The sequence below is a fragment of the Phyllostomus hastatus genome, unplaced genomic scaffold (genome assembly GCF_019186645.2).
Source record: "Phyllostomus hastatus isolate PE091 unplaced genomic scaffold, TTU_PhHast_1.1 phas_scaffold_182, whole genome shotgun sequence".
NCBI lineage: Eukaryota > Metazoa > Chordata > Mammalia > Chiroptera > Phyllostomidae > Phyllostomus > Phyllostomus hastatus.
The window spans coordinates 5,732,306-5,754,622 of NW_025334013.1; the positions used below are offsets into that span (position 1 = coordinate 5,732,306).

Below are 22,317 nucleotides of genomic sequence, written 5' to 3' on the forward strand. Positions count from 1 at the left end.
AAGTCAGCGGAACACGTCTAACGCACCCCCACACCCAACCTCCCCGGGAAGGTACCTCTGCACTGTGTGATGGTGCCCTGCTCCTTGGGGTCAGGAGGGGGTGTGGGGCTGGCCCTCGGGGACCTGGGGTAAAGTTCAGTTCTGCCACTCACTGGCTGAGAAAGTCAGCCTCCATGCGCTGAGTTTTCTTTGTCCTATTAGGTAGCATTCGTAGTGACATCTTAGAGCTGTCACTGCAGTGACAGTTTGAAGACTATATACATCAGCTTGTGTTGACACGGGGGGGGGGGGGGGGAGGCGGGACCCACAGGAGGTGGAGTCCTTGCACTCAAGGGGCCTGCAGACGCAGCCCCTAGAGAACGGCAGGGGCTTGGGGCTGCTCCCTCCGCGGGTCCCTTCTGAAGCTTCTCCCTGCGTGTTCCGCTCCTGGGTTCCGAGGCTGCGCGGATCCGGCCTGTGGGAGATGGATGCCGGGGGAGGCGGCAGGAGGCTCCAGCTCTACCTCAGCGGGCCCGTGGAGGTCGGTGCCTTCAGTAGGCGTCCCCAGCCCCGCCTCTCCCTGGGGACTCCAGGAAGGCCTTCGTCGCAGACAAAAGGACTGGGCCACGGAGGGCGTCCTGGCTACAGCAGTGTGAATACGTAAGAAAGCATACAATGGGTGAAAATGACTAAGAACATTCTAAGGCTCTTGAAATCAACCCAAGACAAGTGAAAAACCATTTATTCTTGGGGGACAAATGACCAGAGCTTCAGGGAAGAGCAGTGGAAGCCAACAGCCTTTTTTCTTGCCCGGGACTGCCTCCTCCCCTGCTCCCCGCCCCACCGGCTCTGTTGGGAGAGAAGGTGTTTTACTAGCCCAGGACTTGGCTCCAAAGGGGGCAGCCTTGATCAAGTTTGGGGTTTGGGGGAGCTGGGAGGGGAGGGGACCTGCACCCCTTCTGTCAGCTGAGACCAGCAACGTTGGTAAGAAACGATGGGGAAGGTCGAGGCTCGCTGGCCCAAGGTCTCCATTAGACAAGCAGCAGACTAGCCAGAAATTTCACAGGGAGGCTCTGGAAATAAGAGCGCCACCCTGGCTGGCATAGCTCAGTGGATTGAGTGCGGGCTGCAAACCAAAGCATCACAGGTTCAATTCCCAGTCAGGGCACATGCCTGGGTTGCAGGCCACGGCCCCCAGCAACCGCACATTGATGTTTCTCTCTCTCTCTCTTTCTCCCTCCCCTCCCTCTCTAAAAATAAATAAAATCTTTAAAAAAGAAAAAAAAAGAGCACCACACAAGGACCAGAGGAGCTCTGGACACATCCCTGGCTGACGGGGAAACTCCATGGGCAGTGGAGGTTCCAGAAAGCCCAAGAAAAAGCCCAGGAAACCCCGGGAAGCGGGTGAGCTGTGAGTGCAGTTCCCAGTGTGCGCACACAGACACGTGGCCGAGGGGTCTGCACCCAGCGCCTTCCCAAGTCATCAGGGGGCAGCCAAGTTAAGGAGGCACAGGGCAGCTTGCAGGAAGCCAGGCTAAAAACAGACATTTAAAAAAAGTCTGAACAGAGTACCAAGATGTGAAATGGGAGTTTAGAGGACAGGAGAGAAGAAAGGCCAGAAAAAATTATTTGAAGAATTAATGGCTAGCGCTGGCTGCTGTAGCTCAGTGTATAGAGCACAGGTCTGAGAACCAAAGGGTCGCCGGTTCAATTCCCAGTCAGGGCACATGCCTGGGTTGCAGGCTGTGGCCCCAGTGGGGGGCACATGAGAGGCAACCACACGTTGATGTTTCTCTCCCTCTCATTCCCCTTCCCTTCCTCTCTCTCTAAAAATAAATACATTTTTTAAAAATAATGGCTAGAAAGCCCTGGCTGGCGTAGCTCAGTGGATTGAGCGCAGGCTGGGAACCAAAGTGTCCCAGGTTCGATTCCCAGCCAGGGTACATTCCTGGGTTGCAGGCCATAACCCCCAGCAACCACACATTGATGTTCCTCTCTTTCTCTCTCCCTCCCTCCTTTCTCTCTCTAAAAATAAATAAATAAAATCTTTAAAAAAAATAAAAAAAAATAATGGCTAGAAACTTACAAATGAGCCGAAGGACATGAATGTGCAGTTGTAACTCTGTGCACCCTGAGAGGGTGACCACCAAGAGATCCACGCCCAGATACACCCTAAACTGCTGGGAACTAAAGGGAAGGTTTTCGGAAGAGCAGGAGGGAAACCATACACCGTGAACCGGAGGACAGTGAGACTAGTGGCCGGCGGCTCATCAGAAACGGTGAAATCCGTGGCCGCTGACATGAGCCGCTCAAGGAACTGAAAGCAAAACACTGTTAACCAAGAATTCTTTTATGTAGCAAAATCATACTTCAAAAATAAGGGCAAAATAAAGACATTCTCAGATTTAAAACAAAAATATAACGATTGAGAGAGTGAGCGCTAGCCAGCCTACGAGAAATACTACAAGTCACCCTGGGTGACCCCCAGGAGCCCAAGCTCAGACTGAGGGGCATGTTCCCGGGCATTGTGTTAGGATGTGCCCTGGGGGGAGGGTTTTTAATAGGATGTGCAGGTGCCCGCTATTTAGGGTGCCCTGAAGGGGTACCAGACAGAAGGTAATGGCCGTGGGGAGGAGGTTAAGGCACCTGGGTGATATGTGGTTGGGAAGATACTGCAACATTCATGGCTATGTCATTGTCATGTGGGAGTGTTGTCTATAGCAAACAATCCAGTTCATGGACCGTCTTCTCACCAGTCTTAGCTGGAACTGGGGGAGCCACTCCATCTTGCAGGAGCTGCAGGAGTGCTCATCCGCCTCTCTGGGGGTTCACAAGGAGGCCTGGGAGCAATTGTCTGCTTGGGTCCTATTTCCTCTAGGCGACGGCTCTTCTTTCTTACTCCTTCCCACTAAACAGACAGATACTAGTACACGGGTACTACCTGCGTACCAGACACAAGTATTCGTCCGTTTCATCGGACCCCAGAGCTGCCGTGCGAGGTGCTGTCTGTCATTCCTGTTTCACACGCGCGGGAACTCTGAGATTCAGTGACTCGCCCCAAATTGCACAGCTAGAAAGGAATGAAACGGGAGCCAGCTAAGGCCAGTGCGACACCAAAACCCATTCCTTTCCGTCTCTGCACCAGGCAGCTTCCAGGAGGGACAGTCCAGACCGCTTGTGAGGCCATTCGATCTGACTGTGAAACCCTGCTGTCCTGTCGCTGAGGCTGTGTCTGAGTCCCATGGTTTATTGCGGGGGACTTTGGAGTGCATCTAACCCGTCCCCAGGGGGGCGGTTCTGGTGTCCCGTGTGACTCAGCGAGTCTCGGCTCTGCACGAGGTCGGCGGCACTGAGACCGGATGGCTTCCGACCTTTACACTCTTAGAAGTCGCTGAGGACCCAGAGAGCTCTGTCTGTGGGATTATCTCTATCTACATCTACCACTTGAAAAATCAAAACTGAGACACTCCACACTCGAACAGTTGCCCCAAACAAAGGGAACATTCAGTGAGATAAGTGGTATTTTTGACAACTTGGTTGCAAATCTAGTGTCTGGCCTAAGGCAGCATAATGAATAGGTTGGACTCTCCTATCTGCTCCCACATGTCATCTCTTCAGCATCACGTCATGGAGCCTCTGGAAAACACTAAATTATGGGGAAATGAGAATGAAAAACACAAAGATGGATGAAAACTGTGGAAATGGTTTCGTCCCCACTTCTCCCTGAAAGGGTCTCAGGGACCTTCAGGGGCCCCAGACCACCCTCTGAGAATTGTTTTGAAAGGTGGTCCATAGCCCACCCACAGCCAGAATCACCTAGAAATCTTCATAAAATGTACATTTCCCTGCCAGTCCCAGACCTGTGGTATCGGAATTCACGTTCAAGTAGCTTCCTTACACACCAGAATCTGGGGGCGCTGGGTTGGGGGAGCTCTGAGATTCCTGAGATGTCAGTCATCAGAGCTGAATGACTCTGCTATCCTGACACCTGTCGCCTGCTGGGGCAGAGCTGGTGTTCAGGCCCAGGCCCCAGCGCAGCGCTTCTGCCCGGCGGTGATGCAGAACCTGCTTCTCTCTCTCCGGTTTGCCGGGCCTGCCCGCTCACCATCTTCGTACTCACTCCTTCCACCATTCAGGGAAGCACCAAGGGCGGCCAGACACCTTGCCTGTAGCTTTAAAAATAAATTCTGAGCTTGCGTATCTCTCTTTCTGCAACCAGCAAAAGCAAGAAAAAAAGTGAAGAAAAGGACCGAAGAGACAAGGGACCTCTCTTCCCCTCAGGAGGAAGTTCTGTTGTAACCTCAGCCCCACCTGGATGTGTGGGCCGTGAGTCAGCCACAGTCCAGGACCCCTTTCCTCCCTTTTATACAGGAGAGTATAAAAAGAAAAAGTGTAAGGCTTGGCTGGTACAAAATAGTCAATTAAGAAAGCATTGCAAGGAAAAAAGTTTATATAGAGAATCTGTAGTGAAGAAAGTCTAATGAAAATATTTACATACAAGATACAGTAGATTGTGGTATCATTTAAAATGTCAGGGTAACATCCCGTTATTGCATTAAAAAATACTGTTGTTATGATTTAACACCTAACTCCCAATAGGACAAAACCACTATAGTGGAACGTTTGCTACCATCAAAGTATCTGTTAAAACCTGTAATACAAGGTAACCTGTGCAACTGGTGTGATGGAAATAGTACCAATTGCACAGGTTACCTGAATCAGTCACAATGGGACCCCTAACTTGGCATGAACTAGCTGTGTGACTTTTGTAATTAAATATCTGCTGAACACTATGTGCAAGCAACTGTTAGGTGACATGAAGCAACAACAAAAATCCTATAAAAAGTCCTGGAGGAGCTCAGCCTCTTTCCCAAGCATCTGTTGTAGGAGGCGGCAGGGTTCAGTGCTGATGTCAAGATGCCTGGGCACCTGGGCGCGGGGGGGATTTTGAGAAGGCATGCGGGACGTGGCGTTTATAATGCCCTGGACCGAGCGTTCACCATCACTTGGCCTCTAGTTCCAGAGCTGTAGGGGAACGGGTTCAATGACATGACCTCCGAGCCTGGCCCATCACACCGCCGGCGCTCTCTGCGCCAGTTTCTTCACCTGCAATGAGGGGCTGTTTCCCACGCAGGATCGTGTGAGGACCAGCGTTTCCTGGCACCTGCTACACTTGCCCATGTACCGAAAGAGTAAAACCTCGGTTCCTGCCCGGAGCTGAGAGATACGACGCATAAACGCCACGTGCACGGCAGCGATGGGAGGAAGGGGTGATGGACACTCGGTCAACAGGTGTCCAAGCGCCTGGAACACTGGAAAGTGTGGCCCACTCTGACCCGCCATCCCGCAGGGCGCCGCACAGCAGAGCCCGGCCCTGCGTGTCCTCTGCCTTGGTCGGCTCCACCCAGCCCCCTCCATCAGTCCGGGGACCCCCTACCCCGCCCCGCGCCCCGCCCCTCCGCGGGTCCCGATGCCCCAGGCCCTCTATGCCAGTCCCGGCGCACCCTGGGCGATGCCATCGATGTGCTCGGCGCTCTCCTGAGTCGGCTCCCGGGAGTGGGCGGGCCCGGTGCCTCAGGTGGTGTAACAGGCGCCAGGGAAAGCCAATGGCGTGTCGGTATGGCTCCACCCCTTCCCTCCGATTGGCCAGTTCCGGAAAGCCGCGGCTGTGGCCTCCGCAGGCGAGCTGCAGTGGAACTCAGCCTTGGTCGTCAGTGCTGTGCGCTCCGTGCTCTCCGCCTCTCTTCACTCCAGCCGGGTCCGCCGCCGCCCCCGCCGCCGCCATGGCCCAGTGAGTGACGGCACGCGGGAACTTTCCGAGAGTGGGCTCGAAGGGTCCAGCCGTCCCCGCCGTCGCCTCGGCACCGGGGGTCGCCTGAGTCCGGCCTCCTGGCGCCCAGAGCCCCCGTTCTCCGGGGTCTCAGCCCCCTCCGGCTCGGGCCCCAGCACTCCCCGCATGCGGAGCTGGCCCCGCAGCCTGGCCTTTCCCTCGGACTCGGCCCTCTGCCTCCCGCGGCTGCGCGGGAGGATCCCCGTTGCTAGAAAGGGCGGGGGTTGGGGGCAGGCTTGGCTGAGGGAACCCAGGGCACGATCCGGAGCTGGGGGGGCCGGACGGCCGGTAGCTCTGCCAGCTGGGGCTTCTCCCCTCTGTGGGAGACGGGGACACCGGGGGCAGTGGTTGCCAGGTGGACTTGGAGCTTCCGTGCCGTGAATACTCTCCTACGTGCGCGTTCAGTTCATCCCACGAGAACCGGAGGTCCCCTGAAGTGGCGGAGTGGGGGGTGGTCTGCCTGCCGTTCCACGGAGAGCTGCCTGCCTGGGTTGTCCAGTGTAAAAGGGGGTAGGGGGGCGAGAAGTAAACACAAGTCATTACTCAGCAAACGCTGGGACAACTCTGGTTCCCCGGGGTGGAGTGGATTAAGGGGAACTTACACATTTCTCTCTGTTCCTTTTTCTCGTCTTTCAGAGCTGACATTGCACTGATTGGACTGGCCGTCATGGGCCAGAACTTAATTTTGAACATGAATGACCACGGCTTTGTGGTAAGTCACAAGGGACACGCTCTTCCCTTGCGGGTTCTTGGTGTGTGTGCATTGGTCTGAGTGCCGGTGAGCAGCTGATGTCAGAGATCCCAACGAGCCTGGAGCAGATTTCTCTTTATGTGCGGGCCCCACCTGTTGCTGCCCGTGACAACTTTGCAAAAGGAGGAGAAGCGCCACTTTCCCCCCGGGGGTGTGGGGGCGCCAGTCCCGCAGCTCTCTGAGGAAGGAGAGTCGGGCTAAATGTATCCATCAGCTCTGTAAGGTCTGCAGCGGGAACAAGCCTGTCACTTCCAGAGGAGGAATCTTACAGGTGCACAGAGCTCCAAGTTTATGGCCTCGGGAGATCTGGGGAGAGGGAACAGTTTAGGTGCGAATATGAACCTGGCTTGGTTAGATACAAGGATTGTCAGTGACAACATTTGTCGGTCTGGAACCAGCTGGTTCCAGTTTTGCAGGCTGCCCAGCGAGTGACAGACGCTGGGCTGACACGCCATAGAGGGGTTGACCTTTGCCTGCACAGACTGGGTGGGGCTAACGTGGGCTGCCGCTGCAGTGAAGGAGTGAAACAGGGTTTATGCCTGTGTCATTCTTGTATTGTTTTCCGCGCGAACAACTGTGAACCTGCCTCCACCCCGTCCTGTCTTCCGTTCCCTGCCATTTCGTCCGCTGAAAGTAACTTTCCAGTATCAGTCAGGGCAAGGCCAAGGCCGGGTCCAGCCTCCCCCAGACCTTGGGCTGGGTAGAGATGTCATTGTCACTTGCTCCGCTGTCTGAGGGTCTTGTATGCCCCAGATCTCCTGACCGGCTTCTTGCCCCTTTAGGTCTGTGCTTTCAATAGGACGGTCTCCAAAGTGGATGATTTCTTGGCCAATGAGGCCAAGGGAACCAAAGTGGTCGGCGCGCACTCGCTGGAGGAGATGGTCTCCAAGCTGAAGAAGCCCCGGCGGATCATCCTGCTGGTGAAGGCCGGCCAGGCCGTGGACGATTTCATTGGGAAATTGGTGAGGCCCGCTCTGCTCCCGGCTGCCACCTGTGTGACGGCTCGTCACGTGCTTTCCTCTGGCTATCTCATTTCTTTTTACCTGAGACAGTTTCCCCCCTTCAGTTTCTGGGTATGAACTGCTCCGTCCCAACAAAATAATTGCTTCAATGGCTCAGTGTTGGTTAACTGGATTGGCACTAATGAAGTAGCAACACGTTCTCAGGTGGTAGTAATTACATACATATAAAATTCTAAGGACACCAAGAAACGTTTCCCTTTTTTTATTTTTTGAGAGAGAAAGAAAAGTATCGATTTGTTTATTTATGCATACATTTGGTCGATTTTTGTATGTTCCTACCTACGGATAGCGGACCTACAACCTTGGCGTATTGGGACGATGCTCTAACCAACTGAGCTGGTTGGCCCGGGGCTCCAGAGACATCTCACTAAGAATTCATTAACGGGAGTAGACACGACACAGTCGTGGGCCTCTGAATGACCAGGGCGCGTCCTGAGAAGTGCTCTGTTGGACAGCTTCATCGCTGTGGGAGCATCACAGGGCGCGCTCACGCAGACCTGGGTGGTTTGGGCTGACCTGTCACTCCCAGGCTGCCAGTCTGTATGGCACGTCCCTCTGCAAAACAGCACGAGACTGAATCAGGCGCAAGAGAAAGGGATGCAGTCGTGAGACGTGCGAGGTGTGAGGCTGCTGTGGCAACCCAGCGTGCCTTTCCACAGCGAACACTTTTTTAATAAGCAGAGTGAGCACACTCTAAAATAACAATAAAAAGTATAGTCTAGCCCTGACTGGCGTAGCTCAGTGGATTGAGCGCGGGCTGTGAACCAAAGCATCGCAGGTTCGATTCCCAGTCAGGGCACATTCCTGGGTTGCAGGCCATAACCCCCAGCAACCGCACATTGATGTCCCTCTCTCTCTCTCCCCCTCTCCCCCTCCCTCTCTCTCTCTCTCTCCCCTTCCCTTCCCTCCCTAAAAATGGATGGATAAAATCTTTAAAAAAAAAAAAAGTATAGTCTAGTGAGTGCACAGACCAGTAACGTAGTCCTTTGTCGTTCAGGCATTACATACTGTACACGATTATTGTGTACGCTATACTTTTATACGACTGGCAGTGCAAATTTGTTAACATCAGCATTAGCACAAACTCGGGTGTACGGGTTGTGCTACGATGGCTGGGACATTAAAAGGTGACAGGAATTTTCCAGCTCCGTTATTTTCTTTAAAAAATTTTTTACTGGTAATTTTAGAGAGGAAGGGTGAAGGAGAGAAACATCGACTTCTTGTTCCCCCCACTTATGCTCTCGTTGGTGGGTCCCTGCATGTGCCCTGACTGGGGATCGAACCTGCAGCCTTGGCGCATCGGGGCGATGCTCTGACCAACTGAACTGTGAGGCCAGGCCTCCATTATGGTCTTACAGGACTGCTGTAGTACGTGTGGTCCGTCGTTATGCCATGCCTCCGTGGGTCATCTCGTGGACATTCAGAAAAACTTCACTCTGATTGTGTGTTGCGAATATTTAGTGCTGTTCACTGATGAACCTGTGTGTCCAAATTTTGAAACAGATTTTATTTCTCTCGGTGTTCCTCTAAAGCAGCAGTTCTCAAATCCTTGTAAAATTTAGTCTAAGTGAGAGGAGATCCCCTTCGGGAGTCCTCGGAACCGCACACTGGGTACTAACCTTTGCACCACACAATTGGTTGGCTTTAGAAAGTGTATCTTTTTTGGAGGAAGACAAGTAGGAATCTGGGCTGTGGTGGCCACGCCGGGGCAGGTGGGTGGGTGCCCAGTGCCGAGTGCCCCAGAGGCCTGGGAGGCAGGCCTCAGCTGTGGTCTGGTCCCGGGTCGTCAGCCGTGGTGGTGGTGTGGGCGTCACGGAGGTGCTGCGCCTGGTTCTCTAACACGCGGTGGTCTGACGCCTCACTGAGGCTTGCTGCCCCTGCAGCCCCACTCCCAGGGCGAGGGGATGGTGGGCCCCTTGCTGTGGGTGGTCATCACCACCTCTCTCTTGCTGGTGGGCTGTCCGTTCTTGTCCCAGCTTGCTCCCATCGCAGCCCCGCTGGCCACGCTCCCTGGGGCGGCTGTGGCGGAGGAGGAGCGGCTGAGGGGGACAGCAGCAGCTCCTGGTCGAAGCTCTGCCACTGTAAGCTGTGTCTGGGCCTGGGGTGCCCGTAAGGCCCTTCCTTCAGCATACCCCTGGGAAAGAGCGCCCCCGCATTAACTGGGAGGGTTTTCCTCTCCCACAGTGAACGGAGACAACCTCATTGCCGGTGCCCTGCAGCCTCGGGGTGCTTCCCCCTGGGGGGCGGGGGCAGTACATGGACGGAGGGGAACTAGTGGAAGTTATTTTTTTAGATAGTGAAAAACCATTGTGCAGTAAGAGCCCTGGGGAAACCAAGGCACTGGCCATCTGGAAGGAACGTCTCGTGGGAAGTGTGGGGGACGGGCCCTCCTCCTCTGGAGGAGCCGTGTTCACACTGCGTTGTTGCTGCCGGGGGAGGGGCTTGTAGCCACCGTGTTGCCGTGTTAAAGAAAAGATGACCCAGAAAGGGCAACATTGTGATAAGGACACAGCGAGCTCTTGTGTAGCAAGCTGCCGAGCTGCCCGTGGTTAGCCGTAGACAGAATGGACTGGAACATGCTAGATTGTTCTTCAGGGGAGCAAGATGTTGCCTGGCGTTAGCTGAGCAGTGAAGGGGGAGACCGATAGCGAATCAGAACGCCAGCCCGGCAGGCGTGCTCCGGGAAGGCGGTCCCATCAAGGTGGGGGCCGGGGGGGGGGGGGAGCGCGAGGAGCGCAGGCAGGTGGTGACGTTGGGTTGCAGAGCTGTCCGCGTGGGTTCCGTTTGCTGGAGAATCTTAGGGTTCCCCCAGAGAAATGTCCCAGCCGGGGCGAGTTCTGACTGGGTTTGCTAGCCCAGAGCTTTTTAACATGTGGTCTAGCATGTTTTGCCATTTTCGTCTTGCACGTCCTTGGGCCACCTTAATGCTGGCGTCTGGTTGCAGGTGCCGCTGCTGGACTCCGGTGACATCATCATCGATGGAGGAAATTCTGAATACAGGGATACCACGGTGAGTACCCTCCAGTCCCGTTCTCCCAGGCTCTGAGAACGTTCTAGCAAAGGGCCAGCATTGCACCTGCGACGGAAGAGTGGCCCGGACTCCTGTGTTGCCGGCTGTGAGGCCTGGTACGGTCGGGCCCAGCCTTTGTTTTGCACTTGACAGAGGGGCTTCTTGCCCGCCACTTGCAGGACTCATGTGACCGCGGCGCAGCCACAGCAGGCCGAGGGGTGGCGTGAGCCTCCTGCGCTGGCCCTCCGAGGCGCGGCCCGGGAGCATGTGGCGCAGTTGAGAGCTAGCGCCAGCCCACTCATGTTGGGGGGGTCCCAGCAGGACCCCCAGGGCTGAGAGTGGCACGTGGTTTTTGCCCTAAACCAGGTCTTTGCCGAATCTGAGCGAACAGAGCCTCTCCCAGGAAGATAAGTGTGTGTGTTCGGCCTTATCACTGCCTTCGGGGACAGGGTAGCTCTCTTAAACTTCGTGGGTTTTTCTTTTTCATTTTCTTTTTTAGGGTTTTATTTATTTATTCTTAGAGAGAGGGAAAGGGAGGGAGAAAGGGTGAGAAAAACATTGACCAGTTGCCTCTCGCATGCGTCTTCACCGGGGACCGGGCCTGTGCCCCGACTGGGAATCGAACTGGCGACCTTCCGCTTTGCGGGATGACAGCCAACCAGCCGAGCCACACCGGTCAGGGCGGCTCTTTCTTTCAACTCCCAGACCGAGGGGATCCCATTTCTCTAATGGCCAGGTGGTTCTGGGATCCTCGGGTCATGGCCCGTCAGATACGGGGCCTCTGTGCCTGCCCCACCTCCTTTCATCCGCGGGGAGGAACCTACTTTACGGAAGGAAGCGTAACCCGCTCTTTTTCCCCCATTTAGAGACGATGTCGGGACCTCAAGGCCAAGGGAATCCTGTTTGTGGGGAGCGGCGTCAGCGGGGGCGAGGACGGGGCCCGGTACGGCCCGTCCCTCATGCCTGGAGGGAACAAAGCAGCCTGGTGAGCACACATTTCAGCGGGGGCCCGGGGTGGGGGGGCCAACCTTTGACAAGGGGTGAGCCCGGGGCCGATCTGCTGGACAGCCAGGGGCTGCTGTGGTGACCGCGTGTTGGAGGTGGGAGGTGCTGGAAACGCCTCGCCTCGGGGTCTCGTCGCTTCGGCCTGATTCACGCGCAGAGCCCTCCAGGGCCTCTCCTTCCCGTTACTGCTGCCGAGACTGGCCCTGGAGGTTCTCAGTAGGCCCAGAGGGGCAGAGGCTCGGAGGAAGCAATTCGAAGGCGTCCTGTGACCTGCCCGGCTTCAGGAGCACGGCCTGCCTGTGTAACTGACGTGAGGTCCCGAACTGACTTGACTCGGTGACGGGGAGGGGTGGACTGAGGCCTCTCTGGTCGCCAGGAACGAGGTGGGGATTTTGTATTTGACCTGGGAAAGTTTTCCCAAGGCTTCCCGCTGCTCACTGTGCGGTGTCTGAGAGGAGAGGAAGGGCCGGCCGTGGGAGGGGCGGTGCTCTGGGGAAGGAGGAGGAGGAGGGCATGTCGGGGCGTGGGGTGGGGCGGACAGCGGCAGGGCAGGGGGTCCAGGTGGGGAGATGCGGGTAACCGGCCTGCAGGACGCGGCCCGGGGGCGCCCGCTGCTGGGCCTGCAGGAAGAGAGACAGCCAGACAGCGGCGGGGGGCGGGAGGGAGGGAGAAGAAAAGGAGGGCTCCTTTAGGGAGCCGGGGAAAGGCAGCTTTCTCTTCTAAATGCGTGCGATTCCCAAGCACTCTGGAGCCACAGGAGAGCTACCTTAAGGTGAGGCGCGATCAAACCGATCCCCGAAGGTGGGGGCCTTCCTGGGGACCGTTGTTCTTCGCGTGCCTCTCCGACGAGCACGTCGGGGGTTCGCCTCCCGGGGCTGCATCTAGAAGCAGAGGCCTTCCTGCTCCTCGAAAGCTTGAAGACACTTACCGGGGGCTTCCTGCCTGGGGGGCTGGCGGAAGTGCGGACAGCACGGACAACAGGCGTGGAAACGTGTGACCGGCAGAGGGGCTCCTGTCGCCCGTTGCGTTTTCTCGCGTGGCTGGCGGGGGGTGGAAGTGGCACTCGTCCCGAAGCGCTGGGCAACAGAGGGGTGAAGTTCGGGGGAGGAGCACTGTCTTAGCGCCCTTGTCCTGAGCGCTGGCTTGACAGCCCCGGCCGACGTTCGCGTCTTCGCCAAAAACCTCGTGCAGGACCGCTGCGTCAGTCACCCGTGAGGAGGGCAGGAAGGGAAGCACGCTGGGGGCTGTTACGCCCTCCTGGGGGCGCTGTGGGAGGTGCGGTGGCAGCCGCCCTCGGCCACACTGCCCGGTCCCCTCTGCAGAACCGCGCAGGGCCTGGTGACGCGCACCCTGACGGGTGAAAGGGGGTCTCGCAGAGGTGGGCCCCCCCCTTTTTGTCTGTCTTCTCAAATTGGGCTGTGCGCAGCCTCCTGCTGGTTTACTGTGAGGTTTGGGAGCTCTGTTGCTTTTTCCTGGGCACAACGCCGCCCATGGGGGGGAGAGAGAGAGAGAGAGAACTGGAGTGGGGACGGCGGCGCCCGGAGCCTTTCTGTCCTCGGGTCTCGGCCCGCTCCTCGGCCGCTCACCTGTGCGCTCTCTCTCCGCAGGCCCCACATCAAGACGATCTTCCAGGGCATCGCCGCCAAGGTCGGGACCGGAGAGCCCTGCTGTGACTGGGCAAGTGTCGGGCGCCCCTCCAGCTGGGTGTGACACGGAGCAGCCATGACCAAGTGCGCAGGGCCGCCTGGGCCCCACCTGCATCCCAGCGGGTGGCCTCGTGGCCTAACGCTGCTTGATCTCTAAGTCGCTAGCACAGCTGGGGCCTCAAATGTGCGCCTGTCACAGCCCACGTCCTTGTGTCTGCGTGGGGGATTCTCAGCCTCGGGGCGAGTTCTCAAGGCGGCCCTCCGAAGGACACCATCCTTCTGAAGGATGGGCTCCTTAAAGGGGAACAGGAAGGACGGGGGGAAGTAGGGCTTTTTAGCCATGTTTCTTCATGACTGAGGAGAGAGTGTCAAAATCAAGAGTGGGGCTTGCTCGCCTTGGTGGCAGCATCCTGTGCTTGACCGGAGCCGGCCGCAGCCTTCGGCCCTGAGCGTAGAGGTGGCCTGGGCTCGTCACGTGCGCCTGTCCTTCTTGTGCTTCGTGCTGCTGTGAAAATGAGTCGTACTATCCCTATCGCAGCCTCATGGGGCCGGGGAGACCCGGGCTGTGGTCCTGGCACTCTGAGCCAGCCAGGTGCCACATGGACCTCTGAGACAGCCGAGGAGCGAGGGAAGCCCTCCCGCTGGGCCTCGCGGGGGCCCGGTGCCTTTGGCTGTGTCAGCGAACCGGGTCCTGGCACCTAACCGGTGGCCGCTGGACTGAATCACGTTCCGCTGGCCGGGGGAGGGAGGCCAGGGCTGCGCCTCGGAGCGTCGGCTCCTTCTCTCGGGAGCGTGGGGGCTGGGAAGGGAGCGGTCAATCCCTGACGATAGAGAACTTAAAAGCACAGCAACTGTGTGTTAGATGCGCTTTGGACGAGATCAGGAAGGAAAAGACAGTTCTTGCCCTTACGTATCTCGATCAGTTCGGGTTTCCTCGGCCTTACGGCTCAGTGTCAGGGCATTGAAAACACTGGTGTCCACACTAAAAGCGGGGCCTCTAGTTCCTTCTTTTTATTTTTATCTTTTAGCTCATTTTCGGAGTTAGAGGAAGGAGGAGGTTAAGTAAGATGTTACTAGCAAGTTACTTCATGGCCACAAAGTGTCAAAACCAAAGGGGGGTGGGTCAGCAGTGGGGACGGACAAAGGGCGTGTCTGACGTGAACCTCCCCAGCGGCGGCGGCGATGCGGACAGCGACTGCCAGGACACGGACCCCAATGGCCTGTCCGCCGGGCCAGGTGTCCCCGTCGTGGGGACTGCAGAGTCTGCTGCCATTGAAAGCGTGACCCCTGTCACCCGCCTTGTTCTGGCTCCTCGCCCACCCAGCAGTTTTCAGATAAGGGGACTGACCCACTGAGACCGATAGTTAAACTTCTCATCGTAAACTGTGCCACAGTTTTATACGTCTTCCCAGCTGTTATAAGTCGTTACCTTGATGACCCTGAGACCCCGGTGGGGACACAGTTCTGCGTTTTTACAAGGTTGTGGGCCAGACCTGGGGCCGAGGGGCCTTTTCGTCTCTCAGTGGCCGTTAGAATTAACTGTAATACGTGCATATCTTTTAAAAGTGCAAGTGGTTTCGTTAGCCAACTTGTCGCCTCCACCGGCTAGCAGAGTGGGAACCTCCCCCCAGCAGGGAGTGGGGGCTGAGAGCGGGGAGTTGCTTTTAATAACAATGAGAAAAGACAGAAATGTACTGAAAAGAGCTATAGGTACTTTCAGTGAATTTGGGGATTTCGAAATCTCTTATAGAGGAGTGAATTTGGAGTCAGTTTAAAATACCACTGGACTGAAGCTCGCATTGCATTTTTACATGTTGAGTCTTACTTTTACTGTAAGTAGTTGCCTCACACTTGTTCTTTGTGGGGCCGGAGTCTCCCCGAAGAGTTTGGTGTGGCTTTCCTGGCCTCTGCTCCCTGACTGACAGCCCTGGGTGCTTGCGTCCCCGACAGGTGGGGGAGGAGGGAGCAGGACACTTCGTGAAGATGGTGCACAACGGGATCGAGTACGGGGACATGCAGCTCATCTGCGAGGCCTACCACCTGATGAAGGACGTGCTGGGCATGGAGCACGGCGAGATGGCGAAGGTGGGTGCGGGCCCCGGCGCCCGCGGCGACGGCGAAGCCTCCCTCACCCCTCCTCCTCTGGTCGTGCTGGTGGCCCGGGTGGGCGGGGCCGGATGTAAGGGAGGCGGGCCATCTGCAGCAGGACCGTCCAGTACGCGCCGGTCACCAGGCCAGCAGCCCCTGCCCCTGTGTGACCCCTGCGTGACCCCCCCTGTGTGCGGAGCGCTGTCACTTTCTGGCGCATCTCGTCGGACCCCACTTGGTCCCGTGGGGGGTGCAGCGGAGCCTGCTTTTCCGATCAGACCGGGGCTGGCTTTTCTCAGCCTTCCCCCCGGCACTCTGTGATGGAGATGCTCACACACGGCGGAGGCGGAAGAGGGGACGTGAGCGCGCGTGCGCAGACGACGTAGATTCTGCCGCTGGCGTTGTGCTGCGCGTGCTCTGTCGGCTCCGTCCCTTCCCCTCTCGGTCTAATCTTTTCCCAGTGCGTTTCGGAGTGAACGGCAGACAGCAGTAGGCTTGTCTCTAAAGACTCCAGCACCGATTAGGCAAACGCTTACTTTAATTGACACCACAGGAGGGTACCCACCTTTGTTCACTGGTGGAATCTTTTTCTTTAAGTTCTGCTGATCAGCGGTCTAGCTGTCTGTCCTGTCAGAGGCGTGGTTTCCCGATTGTTACATTTGTGCCGGCCCCACTTACTGGGTTTCACCGGGTGCCCTTACTGTTCTTTCTGAAACAACTGAGTTTTCTTTTTATCTCTTTGGTATTTTAAAATGTATTTTAAAGAGAGAAACATCGAGTCCTGGCTGGCATAGCTGGCATAGCTCAGTGGATTGAGCTTGGGCTGCGAACCAAAGTGTCGCAGGTTCGATTCCCAGTCAGGGCACATGCCTGGGTTGCAAGCCACGGCCCCCAGCAACCACACATTGATGTTTCTCTCTCTTTCTCCCTCCCTTCCCGCTCTAAAAATAAATAAATAAAATCTTAGAGAGAGAGAGAGAGAGAGAGAAACATCGATTTGTTATTCCACTTATTTACACATTCCTACGGCCTGACCGGGGATCAAACCTGCAACCTTGGCGAATCGGACAACGCTCTAACCAACTGAGCTACCTGGCCGGGGCTAACCTACTTTTCATAGAAACAGTGCCTTTTTGGCGTATGTTCATGTTTAATTGGTTTACATACCATTTAGTGTGTTCATTCAGTATATGTATGTACAGGAGTGCTTTGATGCATGCTCAGCACTGTTCTGAATGCCGGAGATGTAATAGAAAACAGAAACGAGGTCCCTGCCCCCGTGGAGGTGGGGAGACCGGTGGTTCGGCTCAGAACGTGGAACTAGTCCGCGTCGTCAGGAAGGAAAGGAACCGGGCGGAGGAGGTGGATCTAGATCCGGCACTCCGGGAGGGCGCCGAGGAGGTGCCGGGTCCAGGCTCCCACGCGAGGGGAGGGAGCCGTGGGGGCTAGGGGAGAGCGGTGGGGTCATAAGGGCGGCACAGCCAGGTCAGACAGCACAGCTGACCCTTGGCCAGCGGCAGCCTCAGCGGCGGGGAGCAGGAGCGTCGGCCGCACGGGTCAGAGAGCCGGCCTGTTGGCCTGGAGCAGGAGCAGACCCCGCGCATCGGCCCGCGCGGGCGGAGGGAGCGCCCCGTCCGACCCCGTCTCTCCCGTCCCTGCGCAGGCGTTTGAGGACTGGAATAAGACGGAGCTGGACTCGTTCCTGATCGAAATCACGGCCAACATCCTCAAGTTCCAGGACAGCGACGGCACCCCGCTGCTGCCCAAGATCAGGGACAGCGCGGGCCAGAAGGGCACGGGGAAGTGGACCGCCATCTCGGCCTTGGAGTACGGCGTGCCCGTCACCCTCATCGGTAACGTGCGGCGGCTGTTTGCGGGCCTTGCGCCTCCGCGTGTCGGGGGTGTGCCGGTCTGGGGGGAGTTGGGGGGTGCCGACAGGCCCCCAGAGGGAGAGACCCACTCGGGCCTGTCCCGAGGGGGCGTTCTGCCCCCGGCAGCCTTCAGGGGACCTCCCCCCCGCTCTTGGCAGTGAAGCCGCTGCGTCCCGGAGCCCGACGGCTTCGAGTCTCTTCTTTGTGATCCTCTTCCCAGCGGTGGGGGGCTGTGTGGCGACCCCAGACCTTTCTGCCTTACCCAGTGTGATCCCCGGGATGGTTTCAGTGGTTCAGGGATAGGTTAGTGGTTTAGTCCTATCCAGTGACCTGAATCTGTTTAATGGGCAAAGGGACTCATTTTTCATACAGAGGTTCACAAGATAACATCCGTTTATGTACTTGGCATTTGTTATTCTGGGCTGAGGTTTTCCTCCCCAAAATTTAAAAATTAACATTACCTATACATCCCAAGCCCCTTAATATTCTTTTCCTAAGTTGCTTTCCATCTTTGAGGAGAGAAAACTCTCGAAAAGTGAGTGTGCATCCTTGCTGTCCCAGTGTTTTATCTTCCATTCACAGAGGAGCTCAAACTCAGAGAGACAGACTGGGAAGGAAATAATAAGTAAACCACCAGTAATAAGAGGACTAACAAAGCTACAAGCAGATTCTTTAAAGTAGAGCCGCCACACTGGGGGCAGACTGGAAGGGAGAGTGGAAAGGGCGCCTGGTGTGCTCAGAGGACCTCCGCTCCCCGCCCAGCGGCTTCCCGGCAACGAAGCAGAATCTCTGGTTCTCCGGGAGACGGTGCCTTCCCGAACCAGGCTCCGCCCCCTTTTGATTTCCTGGTGGGGCCCCCGGACCCGGGTGGTGGGACGGCCCCCAGTTCAGGAGGGGAGGAGGTTGCTTGGTCCCGCTCTACAGAAGGAAGTTGGCTGCTTTTTAGCTCATTTGAGTGACACCGTAAGTGGGGACCAAGGAGATAATAGCTAGGAGCAGTTCATTCGTTGCTGACTCGAGTATTTAAGAGTATTAGCCTCTTCTGCCCTCGTGTCAGAGACTGCGCCCTTTCCGCCAGTTGAAGGCAGGCTCGGGCTGCTCCCTGGGTGGGTGCCCTTTTGTCTGCAGAGCTAAGGGGAAGCCGGCCTCTGGCTGCCCCGGTTTCGACACCGCTGCCCCCTTGCGCCACTCCTTGCAAAGCTCCTGCCCACGAATGTGCTCAGTCATGCTCAGTCACTGTGCGTGCGCTGCAGGAGCCCTGGCACCAAGGCACAGACTCTCTCCTGGTCACAGTGCAGGCCGTCAGGTGGCCAGCGGCCGTTTCCGAGGGCTGGCGCTGGAGGACGCGTGTGATCATCTGAGTACCGCAGTGCTAGTGTGGAGTGTGTCTCATTCCAATGCAGTCACACTGCGAGACTGTGATGGTGACCGTGGACACACGGCACACTGAACTGGTGGCACACCTCACGTCACTGCGCCCCAGATGTTGCGCGTTTTACAAACGGGAGGCAGGCCTTGCACCCCCAAGAGGGGACGGCTCGCTTTCCCAAGATGCTCACCTTGTCGTGGGGGTCTGGGGCTGTGGGGGCCTGGGTCTGCCTGGGCAGGATGGGGGAGGGCTGCCTCCCCACAGTCACTTCACATCGGTGGGGGCTGCAGGAGAAAGGAAACTGCGTCTTTGGTGAGCATTTAAAAATTAAAGTCCTTGCGACTGAAATGGAAATTTTACTCAGGGGCCAGCACTGAGTAACTCTGGATAATAGGGGTTTTACCGCTTTGATTTTTACCCTGAAAACTCCCCTTTGAATTTCGCGTTGATAATTCTGGTTGGATCCCTGTATTTCTGTTGGAAAGTTGACTTGGAGGTTTAGTTATCGCGTTAACTGTGGAGAGCTTTTTATAAAACTTCGTTCTGATCCGGGTGAAATCCTGTGGCCCGAGGGTGAGAGCTCCAGCTCTTGGAACAACTGGAAGTCTTGCTCCCTTGCTGCCTTCCTCTGTGTCCCCTGCATCCTGTGTGGACTTTGGTCACCTGCTGTCTCCCCCACCCAACCCCCGCTCGCAGGAGAAGCCGTCTTCGCCCGATGCCTGTCCTCTCTGAAGGACGAGAGGATCCAAGCCAGCAAAAAGCTCAAGGGGCCGCAAAAGACCCAGTTTAAAGGCGATAAGAAATCATTCCTGGAGGACATTCGCAAGGTGGGGCGCTGTCCCTGGCAGTCGCCGTTGTTTGTCCCCGGGAAGGCGGTGGAGGGGTGGGGGGGGCTGTTGCAGGGGAACAGACCAAGGCCACAGGGTGGAGGTCGAGTCAAGGGCAGCTGCCTTGGTCTCATTCGCAGCCTCTCCCACCCACTTGTCCTTGAGGGGCCTGCGCTGCTGGGGTAGGGGGCGGGGCTGGCAGGCACCAGGGTCGCTTTGCCGGTTGCAGTGCTAACCCGTCTGTGCACCGTCATCCTTCAGGCCCTCTACGCGTCCAAGATCATCTCTTACGCCCAAGGCTTTATGCTCCTGCGACAGGCAGCCACCGAATTTGGCTGGACCCTCAACTACGGTGGCATCGCCTTGATGTGGAGGGGGGGCTGCATCATCAGAAGGTACGTGAGGGGGGCGGGGCCTGCCGGGCTGGAGTGCGGGGGGCCTGAGGGCCCTGCGGGCCCGGGCCGTTTCCCGGTCAGTAGTGCCCTCTTGTGCTCTCACGGGTACGTGGCCACCAGACCTGTGTCGATGGTCACGTCCCACTGGCCAGAAACTCCATTTAGTTTTTTCTGTAAAATAAGACATTTTTCATTTTCACCAATAACTTTATTGATCTGGATATTTTGAGTACGTCGGCTGTTGCCCACTGTTGGCTTTCACGGGGCGGAGGCCAGGGCTGCTGCTAAACATCTCCTGGGGCCTCGGACGCCCCGCAGCAGACCCCTCCCCCTGTGGACGCGGGTCATCAGTCACAGCTCCTTCTCCATCGCTGCACGGACCTTTTCTTGTGTTTCCGTTGCGTTTTCACCTTTGTTGAAATAATGCAGCATGATATGCCGAAAGCAGTGCGTATTTTATTCCACCTTGAGTATTGAAACGGCTACACAAAAATTTGCCAACGTTGGTAGGTGTTTTTAGGTGCACGCTGATATAACAGCTGTCACAATGCGATCCAACAAAATTGTTTCGAATGACATTAAAAGACCACTAAGTGCTACCAGAGCCGCCGTACGGAAAAACTGAACAGACCGTTGGCCGGCGCAGTAGATGGTCCAGGCTACCCTTTCCAAAGCGCCTCTGTGAGCGCGAGCGCGCCCTCTGGCCCGCCTCCTGGGGCTCAGGCCCTGAATTCGCAGCGGGCACGCCGCTCGTCCCCAGGGCTGAGGAGTGTGGCTCTGCTCCTGTCTGGGGCGTGCGGCGGCCCCCAGCTCCCTCCCCCCGAGTCCCGCCCGGCAGCCAGCCCGCTGCGGTCAGGGCTCACTGACCTCTTCCCGCGCATCGTTTCAGCGTGTTCCTGGGGAAGATCAAAGAAGCCTTCGACCGCAACCCGGGGCTTCAGAACCTGCTGCTGGACGACTTCTTCAAGTCAGCGGTCGAGGACTGCCAGGTGGGTGGCCCAGAGCCGGGTGCGGGGCTGTCTCGGGGCTTCGGCCGGGGCGTCTGACAGCAGCCAGCGGGCCGCCGTCGGCGGAGACACTGACCCGGGCCTCGGGCCTTGTGCTTCCCGCGCAGGACTCCTGGCGGCGGGCGGTCAGCACGGGCGTCCAGGCGGGCATCCCCATGCCCTGCTTCACCACGGCCCTGGCCTTCTACGACGGCTACAGGCACGACATGCTGCCGGCCAACCTGATCCAGGTGAGGCTCGGGAGGGGGCGGGCACCCCGAGGGCGGCCCTGCGCCTGCCGGTCATCCTGACCGACCTCGCTTCCCGTTTCCCAGGCCCAGCGGGATTACTTCGGGGCCCACACCTACGAGCTCTTGGCCGCGCCGGGAAAGTTCATCCACACGAACTGGACCGGCCACGGGGGCAGCGTGTCGTCGTCCTCCTACAACGCCTAGGCGGGCGGGGGCCGCCCACCCACGCGACTCCATAGGCAGGGGCGTCCCGCGCGCCACGCAGCACCGCTCACACGGCCCTCCGCCCTCCTTTCTGCGCAGATCTTTCAAAATAGTGTCGCCAGAGACTCCTGAAGTCACCCCGAGCTCACCTGGGGAGCGGTTCTGTGAGAACCGTCAGGCCCCCACCCCCCGCCCCGCCCTTGCCGCCCGGGACTGGTCGGGCATCGCCACGTGCTCCTCGGAGCAGCCGCTGCCCGCGCGTCCCGTGCATCAGGGAGGCCCCGCGCTTGCCCCGACAGAGGGACCACGGGGAAGGGGAGGGGTCGTGTAGGCTCCGCTCGGGGGGGACCCTGGTATCCCGCGGCTGACTCCCTTTTCTTCCACGTAATAAAAGCCACGTTGTCTTTTCAGCTTTTGTCCAGACTCTTGCGTTCTCTCACCTTCGCCGCTCTGAGCCCAGGCCCCTGGTTTTCTCCTCTGTGTAAAAAAAAAAGATTCCAGAGCAAGGCAAGAACCGTCAAAGTTGGGATAACGATTAACTCTGCAGGGAGTGACCGAACGGGGGACCTGAGCGTGTCTGTAATTTTGTTTCCCTTGGGCAGTAGGTACATGGATGCTTATGTATCATTCTCTTATTTTTTTTTTCTTTAAGATTTCATTCATTTATCTTTAGAGAGAAGGGAAGGGAGGGAGAAAGAGAGGGAGAGAAACATCAGTGTGTGGTTGCCTCTTGCACGCCCCCAACTGGGGACCTGGCCTGCAACCCAGGCACGTGCCCTGACCGGGAATCGAACTGGCGACCTTTTGGTTCGCAGTCCACTGAGTCACACCATCCAGGGCTATGGTATCATTCTTTATGCCATTTTTTTCTATGTCAGCTGTTTTATAATAAACGCTTGAGAGAATTACACTTAAATGCTCTCACCCGTGCCTGTCTCTGTGTGCCTCTGAACCAGGCCCGTGGACCTGGTGCGGGGTTTTTAGCAACCCAGACGAGGCCCTGGACTCGGGCGTCTCCCTTCATCGTACTGGGAAGGCGGGCTGCGTGCCGACTGTGCCGTGGCCTGGGTGCCCACGGAGGGG

The 22,317-nt window shown here is 57.3% G+C and overlaps 1 protein-coding gene across 1 annotated transcript; it reads left to right on the plus strand.

Moving 5' to 3' along the window:
* Positions 1-5,620: 5,620 nt before the first annotated feature.
* Positions 5,621-21,644, plus strand: PGD (phosphogluconate dehydrogenase). The gene is made up of 13 exons (XM_045859769.1): positions 5,621-5,770; positions 6,446-6,521; positions 7,343-7,522; positions 10,527-10,592; positions 11,459-11,577; positions 13,205-13,274; positions 15,194-15,328; positions 16,995-17,184; positions 19,268-19,398; positions 19,660-19,793; positions 20,683-20,782; positions 20,908-21,030; positions 21,115-21,644. The coding sequence occupies exons 1-13, from the start codon at positions 5,763-5,765 to the stop codon at positions 21,232-21,234; spliced, it is 1,452 nt and encodes a 483-aa protein (XP_045715725.1). The 5' UTR covers positions 5,621-5,762; the 3' UTR covers positions 21,235-21,644.
* Positions 21,645-22,317: the final 673 nt, after the last annotated feature.